General features: G+C 47.6%; 1 protein-coding gene across 1 annotated transcript in view; it reads right to left on the reverse strand.

Moving 5' to 3' along the window:
• The window catches only part of Qsox1 (quiescin sulfhydryl oxidase 1), a 37,891-nt gene extending 28,155 nt beyond the window's left edge, over window positions 1–9,736 (reverse strand). Inside the window, exons 1-2 of the mRNA XM_026388511.2 lie at window positions 9,397–9,736; window positions 504–604 (exon numbers count right to left, since the gene is read on the reverse strand). Of these exons, the coding sequence (XP_026244296.1) occupies window positions 504–604; window positions 9,397–9,667 (372 nt within the window). The 5' untranslated portion in view covers window positions 9,668–9,736. The remainder of the gene's footprint in view (window positions 1–503; window positions 605–9,396) is intronic.
• Window positions 9,737–14,966: the final 5,230 nt, after the last annotated feature.

Consider the following 14,966-nt stretch of genomic DNA (forward strand, 5'->3'; position numbering starts at 1 on the left):
GATGCTGACTGACACATCGCCCAGCAGGGGAATTAACTCTGTCATGTGCCAGTCTGTCTCCCACAATTAAGTCCCTGGAGCCTGATTCTGTCCAAGGATGGGTCAGAGGCTGAATCCTGGTTTTACAGAGAGAGGTCAGAACTCCAAGGCTGGGAAGTCAGGAGTGAGGAAGTTCACCTTCAGGTCACTTCACACACAGCTCACTCAGAGCAGCTAAAATCTGCCCAGCCCAGCACACCCACACAGGGCCATTTCCTTTACAAAAAGCACACTTTTCCAAAATAAATGAATTTTCCTTTTCTGCCTCCACCTCTAAAACATTTACATCATCTAGCAGAGGGACACTATTCCAGGGGCTGGGATTTAAACAACTCAGGCCTAGAAGCAATGGTGGACCCCTGAAATGCAGCATCTGGGCAGATGCCAGGGAAGCACAGAGCAGCTGGTGAGATGCTTGACCGGAGCTACTCACCACCCTCACCTCCCCCATCCTTGTCACATACCCTCACGGTAGGGAAGCCTGAAATGCTAAAGTCTCTGCAGATGGCAGTATTCGACTCATCAGCACAATCTAGGGCAGCAAGGTTCAGTGCTGGCCTCCAGTCTGAAAGGATAAGAAAACAGGGGTAAGCAAAAGAAGCGGGCACACACTCTGCGTCTTACCTAACTTCCCCACACAACACCATCCCCCACATACCAGCCCCGACAGCACCTGACCCCAAAGCTGAAATGAGAAAGGTCGCACCTTCATCAGAAGAGGGCCTCTGAGGTACTCCCTTTAGTCTGCATCAGACAGAGCCTCACAAGAGCCTGTGCTTAGCACACAGTTCTGCAGCCCAGGTGATGTGTAAATTACATAGCATAGGCAATGCTGGCTGGTGATGCTCTGCCTGCCCCTAGTGCTCTGGGGGCAAGGGAAGACGCTGGAGAGCGGGAGAGAAATGTGAAAGGAACCTGCCCCTGAAAAAGCCCTGGTATCACCTCTGTCCTATGGTCATCTGAGAATCTGATCAGTTCCAGAAGGGTGGAGTGCATGGCTCAGGGGGGCTTGGCATTCCCCAGTAGACCCTCAGGGTTTCCAGGGCCAGAGGTACTGGCAATCAGTCCAGCTTGGGTGGATCAGGCATAGGGTGTTAGGAAGCAGGTCCCTGGCTAGAAATGGAGGCAGGAATTTTTAGGGGAGGAAGGAACGCATCTGGAATCTAGGAATGGCAAGAAAGGAAGCTGAGGTGAGCGTCTGAAAGGACATTAACCCTGCTCCCTCAGCAGGTCCCAGGCCATGAGGCCTCTCTTCACTGAAACTTACTGGCAGAGAGATAATAGCAAAGACCAGGGTCTGGAAAACAGAAAACTAACATACACTAGGCAGGTCCCCTGAGCTCCGATTCCTGGTCAGAGGCCCTGTGAGCACCTACTGAAGCACCACCTTACACTGAGGCTGCCCAGCTGCAAGGCAAGCACATACAAAAGGCCACACAAACTGTGAGACAGCAGTTACTGGTACCAATTTATGGAGCACAGACCTGCAAGAGTTTGGACATCAGAGATCAGCCTTGTGGACAAGGCATGAGTAGTGCAGGAAAAGCTGAGATGGAGTAGAGCCTCAACACTCAGTGCAGCTGACTAGCGCCATAAGCAATGCTTGATCTGGCTTCTGCCCACACATCCAGCCTCCTCTTACCACTTTCCCAGAGGAAAACCAAAGTTTTCTCTTTCCCTAAAAGCACAGCTCTCTCTCCCATCTCCAGCTACTCCCCCTGAGAAAGGGCCTGTCAGCCCACCTTACCTAGGCTCCCCACAAACTCCTTGCATCAGGTGCAACTCAGTGTTGTTTTTCCCCAGGAAGAGCTGTTTCTGCCCAAGGCTCAGGGGCATCACTCATGTTTTCACCACACAGTTACAACCCTGCCCAGCTCCAAATGTCTTTTTGTTTTTGCACCCTCTGCCTAGCATCCCATTACCCAGCACAAAATAGATGATCAGTGAATGTTTACTGAATTATACGACTCAGGTCAGAAGACCATCTGGAAGAGCACTCTTGCTAAAACATTTTCTCTATGCTCCCAGCCTCAGTCTTTCCTGGGGTCCAGATGGTGGGTGAGGTTAAAGTCAGTCACCTGTGATTATGCCTGTATTCACTCATTCGATATCCTTTAGAGGCTACAGCAAGGTCACAGAAGAGAAGAGCTCCCCTACAACAGCCTGATACCTAGAGGTCCTGGGTTTTGCTCTGGATCACAGGCAAGAGCACACCAGATCCCTTCTGTGTCCCTCACCAAAGGGAGAATGACCAAGGACAGTGGAAAGCACAGTTCACTTCCTAGGACTATCTGGCACACTGTTAAGTTTGGCTCCTAATTTGCATTAAGGGCTCTGATCACCTTATTCTGGGGATACGCAGAAAAGAGATCCAGCTGACCTCAAGAAAGTCTCAATTAGATGTAAAGGCAGAAAAGAAGCAATTTCTGTGGTCTTCTACCAGCAAGGACCCTCAGGGTATTCAAAGAACCAAAGGCCTCAACGGTTCCTCCTCTAAGAGTACAGACCACTATCCCTCAGGCCAGAACTGGTACTCACTTCTGCTAAGGCATGAAGATCCTTGAAGGGACTGGAAGAGGACAGAATGTAAGGTTGGCATTCATGAGTACCCACGGCATACTCTGTATGATTGTATTCCACCACGGCCACTTGAGGTGGGCATCATGCCCCGACTCTGCAATGAGGACACAAACTGAAAAGCCTCCCAGTTCATCCAAGACCAACTGAACTGGAAAACCTACTGTCCTCTCCACCTCACAAGGTCATTGCATTTGTGCTCTTTGCTCCAATAGCCTTCTGCATGAGAAAGAGCATAGTGGGAAGAATTTGTCTTCTAGTTAAATACCATTCTCCATAATTCACAGCAGTCAGTGGCAGCCTAGGCTCAGCACAATGCTCTCAGCAAATGTACTGAGTTTACTGTGAGCCAAATTTATCTCCTTTGGTGCTCTGAACAACCCTATGAGGAAGTAAGAAGCTATTTATCTTTAAACCTGCTTTCCTCAACTGTAAAACAAAGATTAGATAGCCATGCACAGGGCATGGTAGTCTAATTAATGGTGAATCTGGGATCTGAACTCAGGAGTTGAGCCTCTGAGCTGGTCTCAGAAGGGCTCAGGTCAGAACTGAGGTCTGCTCTATTGGCTTCCCAACCCATAGGCATGGAGGGCCCATGGGGGGCAACTGTTGAGCAGTGGACAAGAGCAACGGCAATGCTGGGAGTTGTCTTTGCCTCCTTTTCTTTATGCTTTGATTCCTTAGTGCCTCTTCTGATCTGCCCCAGCTTCAAGGGGAAGGGAGGAGGAAGCTGGGGTCAGTCAGGAGCTGGAAAAGTCCTGTCCAAGGAATGTTTCTCAGAACTACCCATGTCAGTACCTTAATGAGCCATAATGACAAATAAAGCTTCAGTTTGACAATAATCACTATGGACCTGGCTATTCATTATTCTAATATGTTAATAAAGGAAGCCATTGGTTTGGATTGAGCTCCTACATTATGCCCAACAGACCAAACCAAAATAGAGTCACCAAGTTGAAGCTGTCCTCTGACCTTCCCAGATATCAGTAAAGAGAACAGCCAAATCCCTAAACAGGCCACTTTTAGCCACATGATAAGAAGTTCCCTCTGCTTAATTACAAGAAAAGCAACTCTGAAAGACTAATCCAGTTTTGTTCTGTTCCTGCTGTCTTCAGCCCTTTTCTGTCTATAAAGCCACACTCCTGGGGCTGGGGATGTGGCTCAAGGGGTAGCGCGCTCGCCTGGCATGCGTGCGGCCCGGGTTCGATCCTCAGCACCACATACCAACAAAGATGTTGTGTCCGCCGAGAACTAAAAAATAAATATTAAAAAAATAATAATAATAAATAAAGCCACACTCCTCTGCTCAGCTCATCAGAACACTCTTTCTATTTAATAAAATGAGATGTTACAAGATCTAGAATCATAAACAAAAGCCTATTAAGGTATTTAAATTAAATTTGCCTTATCTGAGTGTCCTGCTGGTAAAGCAAAGCTGCATTTAACTAAGTGCTTTGCCATCTGGGCAAGAGGAGCATTCTGAGGTGTTTGGTGACTTTAATACACCACCCACCCACTCTGGAAAACTGCTAGTGCAATTATTGCCTTACAGAGTAATTTTTCTACTAATAGAGTAAATAGGAAATAGAGATGGGAAGGGTATGGAAGCAAGAGAAGCCAGGAGAGCTGTGAATTCTGGAGTGATAGGTAAGGGGGCACTCTGCAATGAGAGGATATTCCATGGTGGGAATTCTGCTGTACCTGGGAGTTTCCTCTGGCACAGGCAGGGTCCTCTTCCCCACTCACAAGTGCAGAAGGGGCACTGCATCCAGAGTTAGAAGACTATTCATAGTCACAACTAGCCGGAGTACCAAGAGCTCCATATGTGTCTTCTCTAGGCCTCAGCTTCCTCATGGTCAAATGCGGGCCAGCATGGATGGTCTATACCAGCTCTGATAACCATTCAGGTGCTGGATGGTAAATGCCTCTTGACAAGAAAAATGGCCATTGGGCTGGGGATGTGGCTCAAGCGGTAGCGCCCTCGCCTGGCATGCGTGCGGCCCGGGTTCGATCCTCAGCACCACATACCAACAAAGATGTTGTGTCCGCCGAGAACTAAAAAATAAATATTAAAAATTCTCTCTCTCTCTCCCCTCTCTCAATCTCTCTTTAAAAAAAAAAAAAAAAAAGAAAAATGGCCATGTAACTTCTGAATGTCAATCAAGTCTGGCCCCTCATTAAGGTAGAGACAGATTTACCCAAATCTCCAAGAGCCAGTGAGATCTAGTGGTCCGGTGACTAGACCCCACCTGTTCTCAACTCTGACACCCCATCCAAGTCTTCAGGAGTCCTCCTGATAGTTAGCCTATACCTGCCGCATGCTTGTGATCCCAGCAGCTTGGGAGGCTAAGGCAGGAAGATCAATAGTTCAAAGCCAGCCTCAGCAACTTAGTGAGACCCTGCCTCTAAATAAAATATATAAAAGGGCTGAGGATGTAGCTCAATGGTTAAGTGCCCCTGAGTTCAATCCATAGTACCAAAGAGAGAGAGAGAGAGAGAGAGAGAGAGGGAGAAAGAGATTGTTTATACCATGCCCAGCTAGTTCAGGGCTGTGCAGTCACCATCATATCCCTTCCTTCTACCCTGATGAAGGCTTTTGGGCAGTGAGGTCATGGGATAGACAAAATGCCTTCTCCACCCCTCCCATCTGGCTTGACAACCCAGGTTTGAGTCAAGAGGAGCCACAGCACCAGCATAAGCTTCTATTGTTCACATTCTCTTCTGGAATCCTTTGAGGCTCAGGCCATTGAGTATTTGGTAGACTCCTGCCATGTACCAGGTTTTACACTAGACACTATAGGAATACAAGTAGGAGGCGTCATCTGTGCCCATGAAAGGGAGGCAAAGCCAACCATGCTCATGGTCACTCAAACTTGTCTTACAAATCTTATTTTCATGGCTCTGCACATGCTGTTCTCCTACCTGGAGTACTCTTCCTCCTCCTGCCAGGCTCTACAGAGTCAGAAAGGCCTGGGGTTAGCCAGCATGATGGTGCACACATGTAATACCAGCAATCTGGGAGGCTGAGGCAGGAGGATCACAAGTTTGAGGCCAGCCTTAGCAACTTAGTGAGGCCATAAGCAACTGAGTGAGACCCCATCTTAAAATTAAAAAGGCTGGGGGATGCTCAGTTGTAAAGCACCTCTGGGTTTAATCCCCAGTACTCCCAGGTTCCCCCAAAAAGACAATGATCATGATATGATCTACGTCTCAGACATTTTTACTAGTAAAGATATGTGTAACAACAGTCTATAAGAATTCTTAGAAAGCTAGACTTGGGTACACACCTATAGATCCAGCAACTCGGGAGGCTAAGGCAGGAAGATCACAAGTTTGAGGCCAGACTCCACAAATTAATGAGAATGTGTCTCAAAATAAAAAATAAATAAATAAATAGGGGCTGGGGCTGTAGGCTCAGTGGTGGAGCGCTTGCCTGGCATATGTGGGGCACTGGGTTTGATTCTCAGCACCATATGTAAATAAAATAAGGGTCCATCCACAACTTTAAAAAATTTTTAAATAAAACAGTTAAAAGGACTAGAGATATGACTCAGTGGTAGAGGCTCCCCTTGGTTCAATTCCCCAGTACTTTCCCCAATACACAAGACCCTCAGCAAAATGCTAAGAAAAATATGTGATAAATAATTGCTTTAATAAAGGACTTTGGTGACCAGGTTAGCTCTCTGTGATTACTTCCTTTCATGAATTCCTCAATAAGAAACGAACCACTCCTTCTGCCATTTTCAAACACAGCTTCGTACTGACACCAGTTTTCCTGCTGTGTGTAGTCCACTGCCCCAACTGCAAAGTAAACAATGATTTCTGACTCAACAAATATTTGCTGAATGATTAGCCAGTGAATATAATGAAGTTCTCAATTGAACACAATCCATTTCTGGAACATATGGTAAGATAATACAAGTTTCTCTGAAATAGAAAGGGGAAAGAAAGCTCTCAGAAATAACAGCTTTGCCCCAGGGCAGCAAATGTCCCAGAGAACCTATCACCCAAGTCACTGAAGAAATGTGCCCTGTCCAGTCAGATTAAATGCCCCAAGTCAACTGGGCAGAATTGCAAAATTCCTCTCTCCCCATGAACTTCCACACTCTCTGTGCTTCTGTTCCAAGATACTTATATTATCAGTAACAGGAATGTGCCGCACTGGCAGGGTCTAGGGTGGTATGAGAGCAGCCCTCTGCTGGCCCACAACCTCAACTTTTCTAGGAACTTGAGAATACAGAGATGAGGTGAGATAAATTTATAGGTTTTCAGCAGGGTCTCACCAGGAAAGTCCCCTATGGACTGGAGTGGAGGACATGCCTCACCATTACAGGCCAATGCCAGATTCTACCAGTGACCTCCCCCTAAACAATGTTGATCCCCATGCCTCACATGAGACCCTCAGTTTCCACAGAAACCTCCTACCTATCACTTACCCTGGTTCTCCTTCAGACTGATGCTTTCATTTTTCCTTTAAGAGGTTAAGTTTGGCTTTAACTTTTCTTTTTGGGGAAGGATTTTCACTCCTTGCACTGGGAAAAGACCACTTTGGAAGTGGCAACCCTCATCCAAAAGTAGGTTGGCTCAGCATCTGGATGTCTAATTCATAGGAAAACTTCAAATTGCAAGAAGCCAAATAGATGAGTCAACTGGAAGCTCATCTTACCTTCCAGCACACTCAAGATCAAAGAATCTTCTAGAATAAGTCCATCTGCAGCCATTAAAAAGCTCTTATAGCCTCAAAGTGGAAACTGATTGGGGGACTTTTATGATGTTCAGGTCCACAATGTCCCTTGATTAACCTCCCTTTATGTATTCCAGTTCCGTGGCCCACATTCTTCCTCCCTCCTTCCCTCATCAGGTTGTGTGAAAGGCAGTTTAGTAACAGCTCACACAGGAGATGGACCAGAGAGGCATGTGGGCAAGTGTAAATTGGAGGTAAAAGTGTTTGTAATTTTGTTAAAAGATTATTTTTCAGGACAATATAATTAAAAGATATATGCATCATTCCATCCAGCCACTCCAGGAAGTCCTTTGTGAACAGCTGCTCAGGGGAAGAGAGAGGCTGTTAGAAAACTGACATCTACATATGCATTCTACTACAACTAGTTGAATTTATCAAGAAATAATAACACAGGAAGGGAACAACAGTTCTAGTTCTCCTTTCTCTAGAAAGGCCTATTCCCTAAAATGCCTACTGTTCTCACTTGATGATCACTTCAAGGAAGGAACCCCGATAATAACCCTACACCACAATCAGGAAGTAGCTCCAGTCAGAGGTGGCAAATCAGAAACAAATCACCATCACTACGCCATTCCTGCCCCCACCCCAAACCTACTATCTGGTTTAGGCAGATGTGTGATACTACAGGAATCTTTACTTATTATTTTGCAGTAATGGGGACTGAATCCAGAGGCAGTCTACCACTGAACTATATTCCCAGACATTTTTATACTTTTGAAACAGGATCCCACAAAGTTGCGAAGACTGGCTTTGAATATGCCATCGTCCAGCCTCAGCCTCTGGATTTGCTGGGATTACAACCTGTGCCATAATGCCTGGCCTACAGGGATCATCAAATTGGAGAAAGGAAACTATGAGACAATATATGTTCATTACTTAGTAAGGTGCCTGGTGTATAAACACTCAGCAAATATTAATTACTATTATTATCATATTTCCTCAACTCTAAGTCTTAAGTTTTTAAACATTCTAACATTTTGTAATAGAGTTCATCTTAAAATCTCTATACATTTAATTGTTTCTTTCTTTTTTTTTTTGTACTGGGGATTGAAATAGGAACACTTAACCACTGAGCCACATCCCCAGCCCATTTGTAAAATATTTTATTTGGAGACAGGATCTCACTAAGTTGCTTAGTGCCTAGTTAAGTTGCTGAGGCTGGCTTTAAACTTGCCATCCTCCTGTATCAGCCTCCAGGGCCGCTTGGATTACAGGTGTGATCCACCTTGCCTGGCCATTTAGTCATTTTCTTATTCACCCATTCCTCAGGCTGTTATTAAAGGAATGGTGGGTTTCATAACCGATTGTGTCTTGAAATTAGGGAAAAGTGCCCAGGCCAGTGAATGGAACACAGAATAAGAACCAAACCCAAACCATTCAGGCCTCTGGGTTCATGGGATTAAAACATAAGGGTCTGAGAGGGTCCTTGGTCAAGAGGAAGAGAAATGTGGATGTGGCCCTGAAGCTAAGGAGCAGGAGGCAGCAGGTCAGGAGAGGCCTGGAACAGAGACAGAAAAACTCCCTAGTGAAGACACCCACTCAAAAGATAACCACGAGAAAGGAAGTCTATGTACCAACTGTGTCACCTAGCTGAAGGGGTGGAGGACGGTGGTGGGGCGGCAGAGTGAAGGTCAGTTCCCTTTTCTCCCCAGCACAGGTCCAGGACAGGTAGGAATTGGCAGGAAGGTGACAGGGGTCCTGGGGCGAGGGGAAGGGGGCTGCCGCGGGCTGGGCTAGAAGAAGTGTCTGAGAAGCACCAAGAGGAACAAAAGCGAGCCCCTCTCGCAGGGATGGGGGCAGCAACCTGGCAGAGGACGATGGCGGCGAGCAGAGGTGGGGGGCCGCAGGCGCGAAGAGGGAGAGAAGCTCCGGATGTGGGCCCAGAGGAAAAGCACAAAAAAGCGCTTGAAGGATGTTCAAGTGCGGGCGGGCGTGCGACGGGCAGGGAGGACGCGGCGGGCCGGGGGTGGGAAGGCGGGAACGCGCCCAAGGGAGGGCCCTCGGCCGGCAGGTGGGGGGCGGCCCCGGCCTCTCACCCTTAACGTCGTTGGCCAGCGCCTTCCACGTCGGGGCGAAGGCGATGCAGTGGCCGCACCAGGAGGCGAAGAACTCCACCACCCAGGCGCTGCGGGAGTTGAGGACGGCGCCGCGCACCGTGTCCGCCTGCAGCAGCGTCAGCGGGTCGGAGGACGAGTAGAGCGCCGAGAGCCGGGCCGCGCCAGCGCCGGGCACCGCGAGCAGCATCGGCGGCAGCAGCAGCAGCAGCAACTGCCGCGGCGGCCCGGAGCGGCGGCCGCACCTCTTCATCCTCAGCGGCGGCGCCCACCACAGCACCCAAGTTTGCGACCAGTCGCTGTCGGACTGCGCCGCGGCACCTCGGACCTCCACCCTCGAGGCGGAGCCACGTGGCCCCGCCCCCGGCCCTCAGGCCCCGCCCCGAGACCCGGCACGCCACTGGGGCTTCCCCTGCTGGCCGGCCCGGCGCTGAGCGTGGTCCTGGCTAGCTGCCGAGGCCTCAGAGCGGCGCGAGCCCGCTTCCCGCCTCAGGTCCGAGGAGGCGAGAAGCGCAGCCCGGCCCCAGGAGCCCCATCCCAGGGGAAAGGAGTAGGTGCCCGTCTAGCAGAAGCCCGGAGTTGGGGTCGCGGCGGGGTTCGGAGGTCATTTGGCCTCTCCCGGCCCCCGTACCGACGGAAGAGGACTCCGTTGGAATGGATGGTGCCGATTTATTCGGTTCCTGGAAAGTTCTGGGTCTCCCAACAAGCAGTGTGACGTAGCTAATTCGAAGTAGTTGGGGGGTAAGAGGGCCACACAATCGGACGGTCTCCGAGTGTTTGACCCCGCAGGGGTCAGATGCACCCACACCCCGGGGCTCCCCGCGCTGCGCTGGCCCATTGCCCTGGCACCCCGCGCCCGTCCCTTCAGACCTCCCCACACTCAGCTGCTCCTTCACAAGTAACGGGAGCTCTAACCTGTGTTCCTGAGTGCCAGGGGTTTGCGTGGTCGGTGGATTTATTGTGAGTTTTTGAGAAGAGCAGGTGCCCCTCAGGGTTGTCGCTAGAGACCTTTCCCTGTCTGCTGGTTGCCCACCTCACCCCTAAGCCCTGAGACTAGATTTACTGTTCTTCTCTTCCACGTTTATGAGTTCCGTCTTGGTGCCAAGAATAAGTCCGGGAGCAGAAGAGACTCTCGGGGTGTGGAACTTACAGTACACTGGGGATAAAGAGATGAATCGCAAGTCAATGAAGGTCCGATGATGACAAATGCAATGAGGAAATACACTATTGGGAAAGAATGGAGTGACAAAGGAGGTGCCATTTTAGAGTGGTCAAGGCCCACCCTTAATATTTGCAGGAACTGAGTCAGTATTACAAATAGAAACCTACATATTGTATGTCTACACATTTAAAAACTATAAACCAAACTCAACTTATGTAAAATTTCTATCCTTTTATCTTGACATACATACTTTGCAAATAATCTGGAAAGCCAAATAAAAGTTTAGATTTCTTGGACTCTTCTGAGATGTACACTTGATATGGTGGCTTTGGGGGTAAGTAGTTTCTGACCTTCAACCTTCCTTCTCTCCTTTGCATCCGGCTCTTACATACCTCAAGGGGACTTCTGTTCACACCTAGAACATCCTGTTTGTATATCTGAGCTTCACCCACACCTCCCACAATGAACCCCTCCTTGTCTACTCTTTGCTTTAAGAAGCTAGACCTTGGGAAAAGGCCAGTGCAGGCTGTTTTCCTGATGCTGGCCTGTGGGCTATAGAGGCAATGAGTTTTAGGGCCTCAGGTACCTATAGTATGCTCTAAGGAGGGGTGAGGGACAGGAGCTTTGGGTGTGTGCATACCCTTGGCCCATGGGCTTTTTGCCCTATAGAGAGTGGCATTGATAGAAGGGGAACGAATCACCCCAAGGGGTTCCTCTTACCTCAGTTTTTAAAAATTATAACATTTGGAGTGTCTGTACCTCTCCAACTCCTCAAGCCAATTGCAGTTGCCAGGTTCTCCAGCTCCCTCCCCAGGACTTAGTCCCTGTACAGCTTCCATGGCCTTACTTCCCTTGTTCCTAGCAGCCACTGGGACCAGGCCTGGCCCAAGGTCATTGAGTAACTAGTAACTTTATATTCTAGGATTTGGAAGTAAATGCAGGAGCTGGGATCAGGTGCCAGTGAGAAGTACCTTTGAATGACTCTTGTTAAACGGTGTTGTAGTTGCTTCCCTGGGGGCCTAAAATTAAGGAAACTATCTCCTGAACAGGCTGAGTACCTTGGAAAGATACCAGATAAGTACACAAAGATTTGCTTGTTCACATGTCTCTATCAGAGCATCAGAAATGTGAAATAACACAGACTATTTGAATGGAGTAGAGAAAGTTCCTTGGCGGAAGAACCAAAGAAGATTAGAATGAAGCGCTGTAAATTCTGAAGTTTTAATACCTCATCAGGGATTTTTAACTTTTTAAAGTCTTGGAAGCCTTTATTCAAACAGTCCTGAAAGGAAGCTTAAACAGATAAGAGCAAGCCAACGGGTGGCCTAGAGTAATACCCACTTTCTGTGGTATATGGGGTTTCTTGGAAACTCCAAGCTCCCAGGGCCAACAAAACCATTGGGCTAGAATTTGCAGAAGAATCTCAGCTTATCCTGATTGTCCTTCTTGGAGCCTCTTGGATTGAAGGAGTGACAAAAAGGAAATCTACAAGGAATGAGTGTGGAGAAGGGGATGGGGTGCTAAGGAAAGCTTTGGGAACAGAAGAGGAAAAGTACAAATTCCTACCCAGGCCCTCTTTTCTCCTTTACTACACACAAATCTTAGGAAAGCCAGCCAAGATGACTCTAGTGAGAGAATGATAGCAGCCTTAGCCAATACTTTGCACCTGCCACTGTAAGCACTACAGATGTTACTCATTTAGTCCTCTCGCTGACTCTATGAGGTTGATGTTATCCCATTTTACAGATGAGACTGAGGTGGCAGGAACCCTGTTGACTTTCCCACTTGTGAATCATCCATGTGTGATGCATGAATAAGAGAGGGACTTTGGAAATCTGCCACCGTAGAAAAATAAGATAGATGGTAAGAGGAATGCAGTGTGTACATAAATACAGATAATTGGGATGAGCAACAGAGGAATATTTGGTAAAATATGTCACCAGGTATCAGAGTATTAGATGACTTGCTTACTCATTTGCACAAAGAAAGAGCCTTGGGTGGGGGTGCCTCTGGAGGAAAGCACCCAGCAACAGAGAAGGCACTGTCTTCTGAGTCTTCTAGATGAAACTTAAAAAAAAAAAATCCTTTTTTGGTTGTTGCTAATAACACAGTGCCATAGACTGGGTAAGATATAAAGAAAAGGTCTATTTTGGCTCTTGGTTCCAGAGGTCCAAGATCCAGAGGCCACATCTGGTGATGGCCTTCTTGCTGGCAGAGTCCTGAGGTGGCACAGGGCATCACATGGAGAGAGACAGGAAGCATGTCTGCATATCTTTTCTGGTCCCTCTCCCTCTTATAAACGTACCAGGATTCAATCATGGGGGCTCCATCCTAATGATCTTATCTAATTCCCATCACCTTCCAAAGGCTCCACTCCAACACCATAGATTGATTGGGGGTTAAATTTCAACACACGAAGCTTTGAATACAAACCATACCTTAACCACAGCACTTTTCTTAGCTGGGAACAGTTAGAATCCTAATTCTCAAAGTTGGAAAAGAAGTGGAGTTGGTATCAGTGTGGCAGGAAAGAGAATGCTTCAAAGGGTTTACTGAAAGGGGTTTGATGGAAGGATAATTAGAGGCATGTGCAGGATAAAGGAAACTGACCTGGGTACTGGCAACAGCAAAAAGTCCTTTTAGCATTTCCAGACCAGAGGAGAAAGAGGAAGGGAACCAATGAAAACCAATGAGAACTGGAGCAAAGAGGGCCACCCAGCTAGAGCTGTAACCACAGAATGCCATTGCTGCCAGAAGCACAGGTCAACAGGGAGGGACCAGGAAAGTATAACTTCCAGCTCTTTCTCCTCCAGTCTTCTGATCTCTCACCAGTGCCTCCACTGGCCAAGCCCAATCAAAGGCAGAGGGTGAGGGTGCTCTGATTTTAACCATAGCAGGTGGCGTCTGCGACGAAAGGCAGGTTAGAGGAGGTGAGAATGGAGAATAGATATCTAGAGTTCCTAAACATGGGTCCTCAAGGCCTTAGAAACAAGAGTGGAAGACAGAAACTTCTGAACATCCTTCTGTGATTCTCCTGGGGTGAGGCTTGGGGGAGGCTTGACATCTACTTGGCCACCCAAGAGGGCAAGCAGAAGGTAACTATGCAGTTCCTTCCCAGCTCCTCATTCTTTCCTGTTCACACTTAGTCTGATTGCCTTATTCTGTATCTGTAGAGGAAACTGAAGCCCAGGAAAGTAGAGGGACTTGTTTAAGGCCACACAGCAAGGGAATGGCATAGCCATTGAACAAGTATTGAGAAGGGGATGTCTGTGAAAGGAATGTTTGGGACAGAGCCCATGTCCAGGTACAGCTTCCCTGTCCCCAAGTCACCTTATGACAAGTCAGAGGGACTAGGCATCCCTCACCCCCACCCACACACAAGGAAGATAATTATTTAGAGTGGAATGAAGGTACAAAGATACAAACTTGGGCTGGGGTTGTAGCTCAGTGGAAGAGCGACTGCCTAGCATGTGTGAGGCACTGAGTTTGATTCTCAGTACCACATACAAATAAATAAAATAAAGTCCATCAACAACTCAAAAATATATATTTTTTAAAAAGGTATAAGCTCAAGGCCTGTTGTCTGGGATTTTTGGCCAGGGGCAGGGGCAGGGGCAGGGCCTTTTGGGAACCTATACATCACCAAATGGGGCCTGAAGGCAAAGGCAAGATGGCCACTTTGCTGAGTTGCTGGAGTGACGAGTGCCCAGTCTTCCCTGGAGACCTTGCCAACAGTGTGATACTGTGAGATTTCTTTGTGGGAACTTTAGGCTTCTGGGGTAGGTGTCCTCATTTAGAGTATTTCCTGCCAAGACATAGTATATACCACGGTCCTCATGTGACAAATACATACACACATATAATTTAAGTATAGCACTATTTCTGTGAAGGATAGAATTTATAAACTGTTTTCTTTTCATAAGAGCACTCTCAGAAATGGCCTGAAGAAAAGGTAGGTATTAATGATGTCAGTCCATGTCAGAAACTGTACTCTGCCTGTGTGTATGGTGGGGGCAGACACAGGTTGGAAGTGGGCAGTCAACTGAGGCTGGGAGGGGAACACCTTCCTTCCTCCCCAAGTCACCAGGCAAACAGTGACCTGCCTTTTATCTTTATAGTTTAGTTTTGTCTCTTCTAGATCTTTTTGTATGTCTAGCCATTTTTGCTCAGCATAATATTTCTGAGATTCTCCTTGTTGCAGTTCCTCAAAAAGCTATGCTAGCATTTACACATTCATCATCTGCTGTGCACTTGGGCTGTTGGCTATTGTGAATAATGCTGCTGGAATATTCACATACAAGTTTGTGTGCCTGTGGCTGTGTGTGAACATAAGTTCCATTTCTCTTGAGTACATTCCTAGGAATAGAATTGCTGAGTTATTTGGTAACTT

This window comes from Urocitellus parryii, chromosome 9 (assembly GCF_045843805.1).
Source record: "Urocitellus parryii isolate mUroPar1 chromosome 9, mUroPar1.hap1, whole genome shotgun sequence".
Lineage (NCBI taxonomy): Eukaryota > Metazoa > Chordata > Mammalia > Rodentia > Sciuridae > Urocitellus > Urocitellus parryii.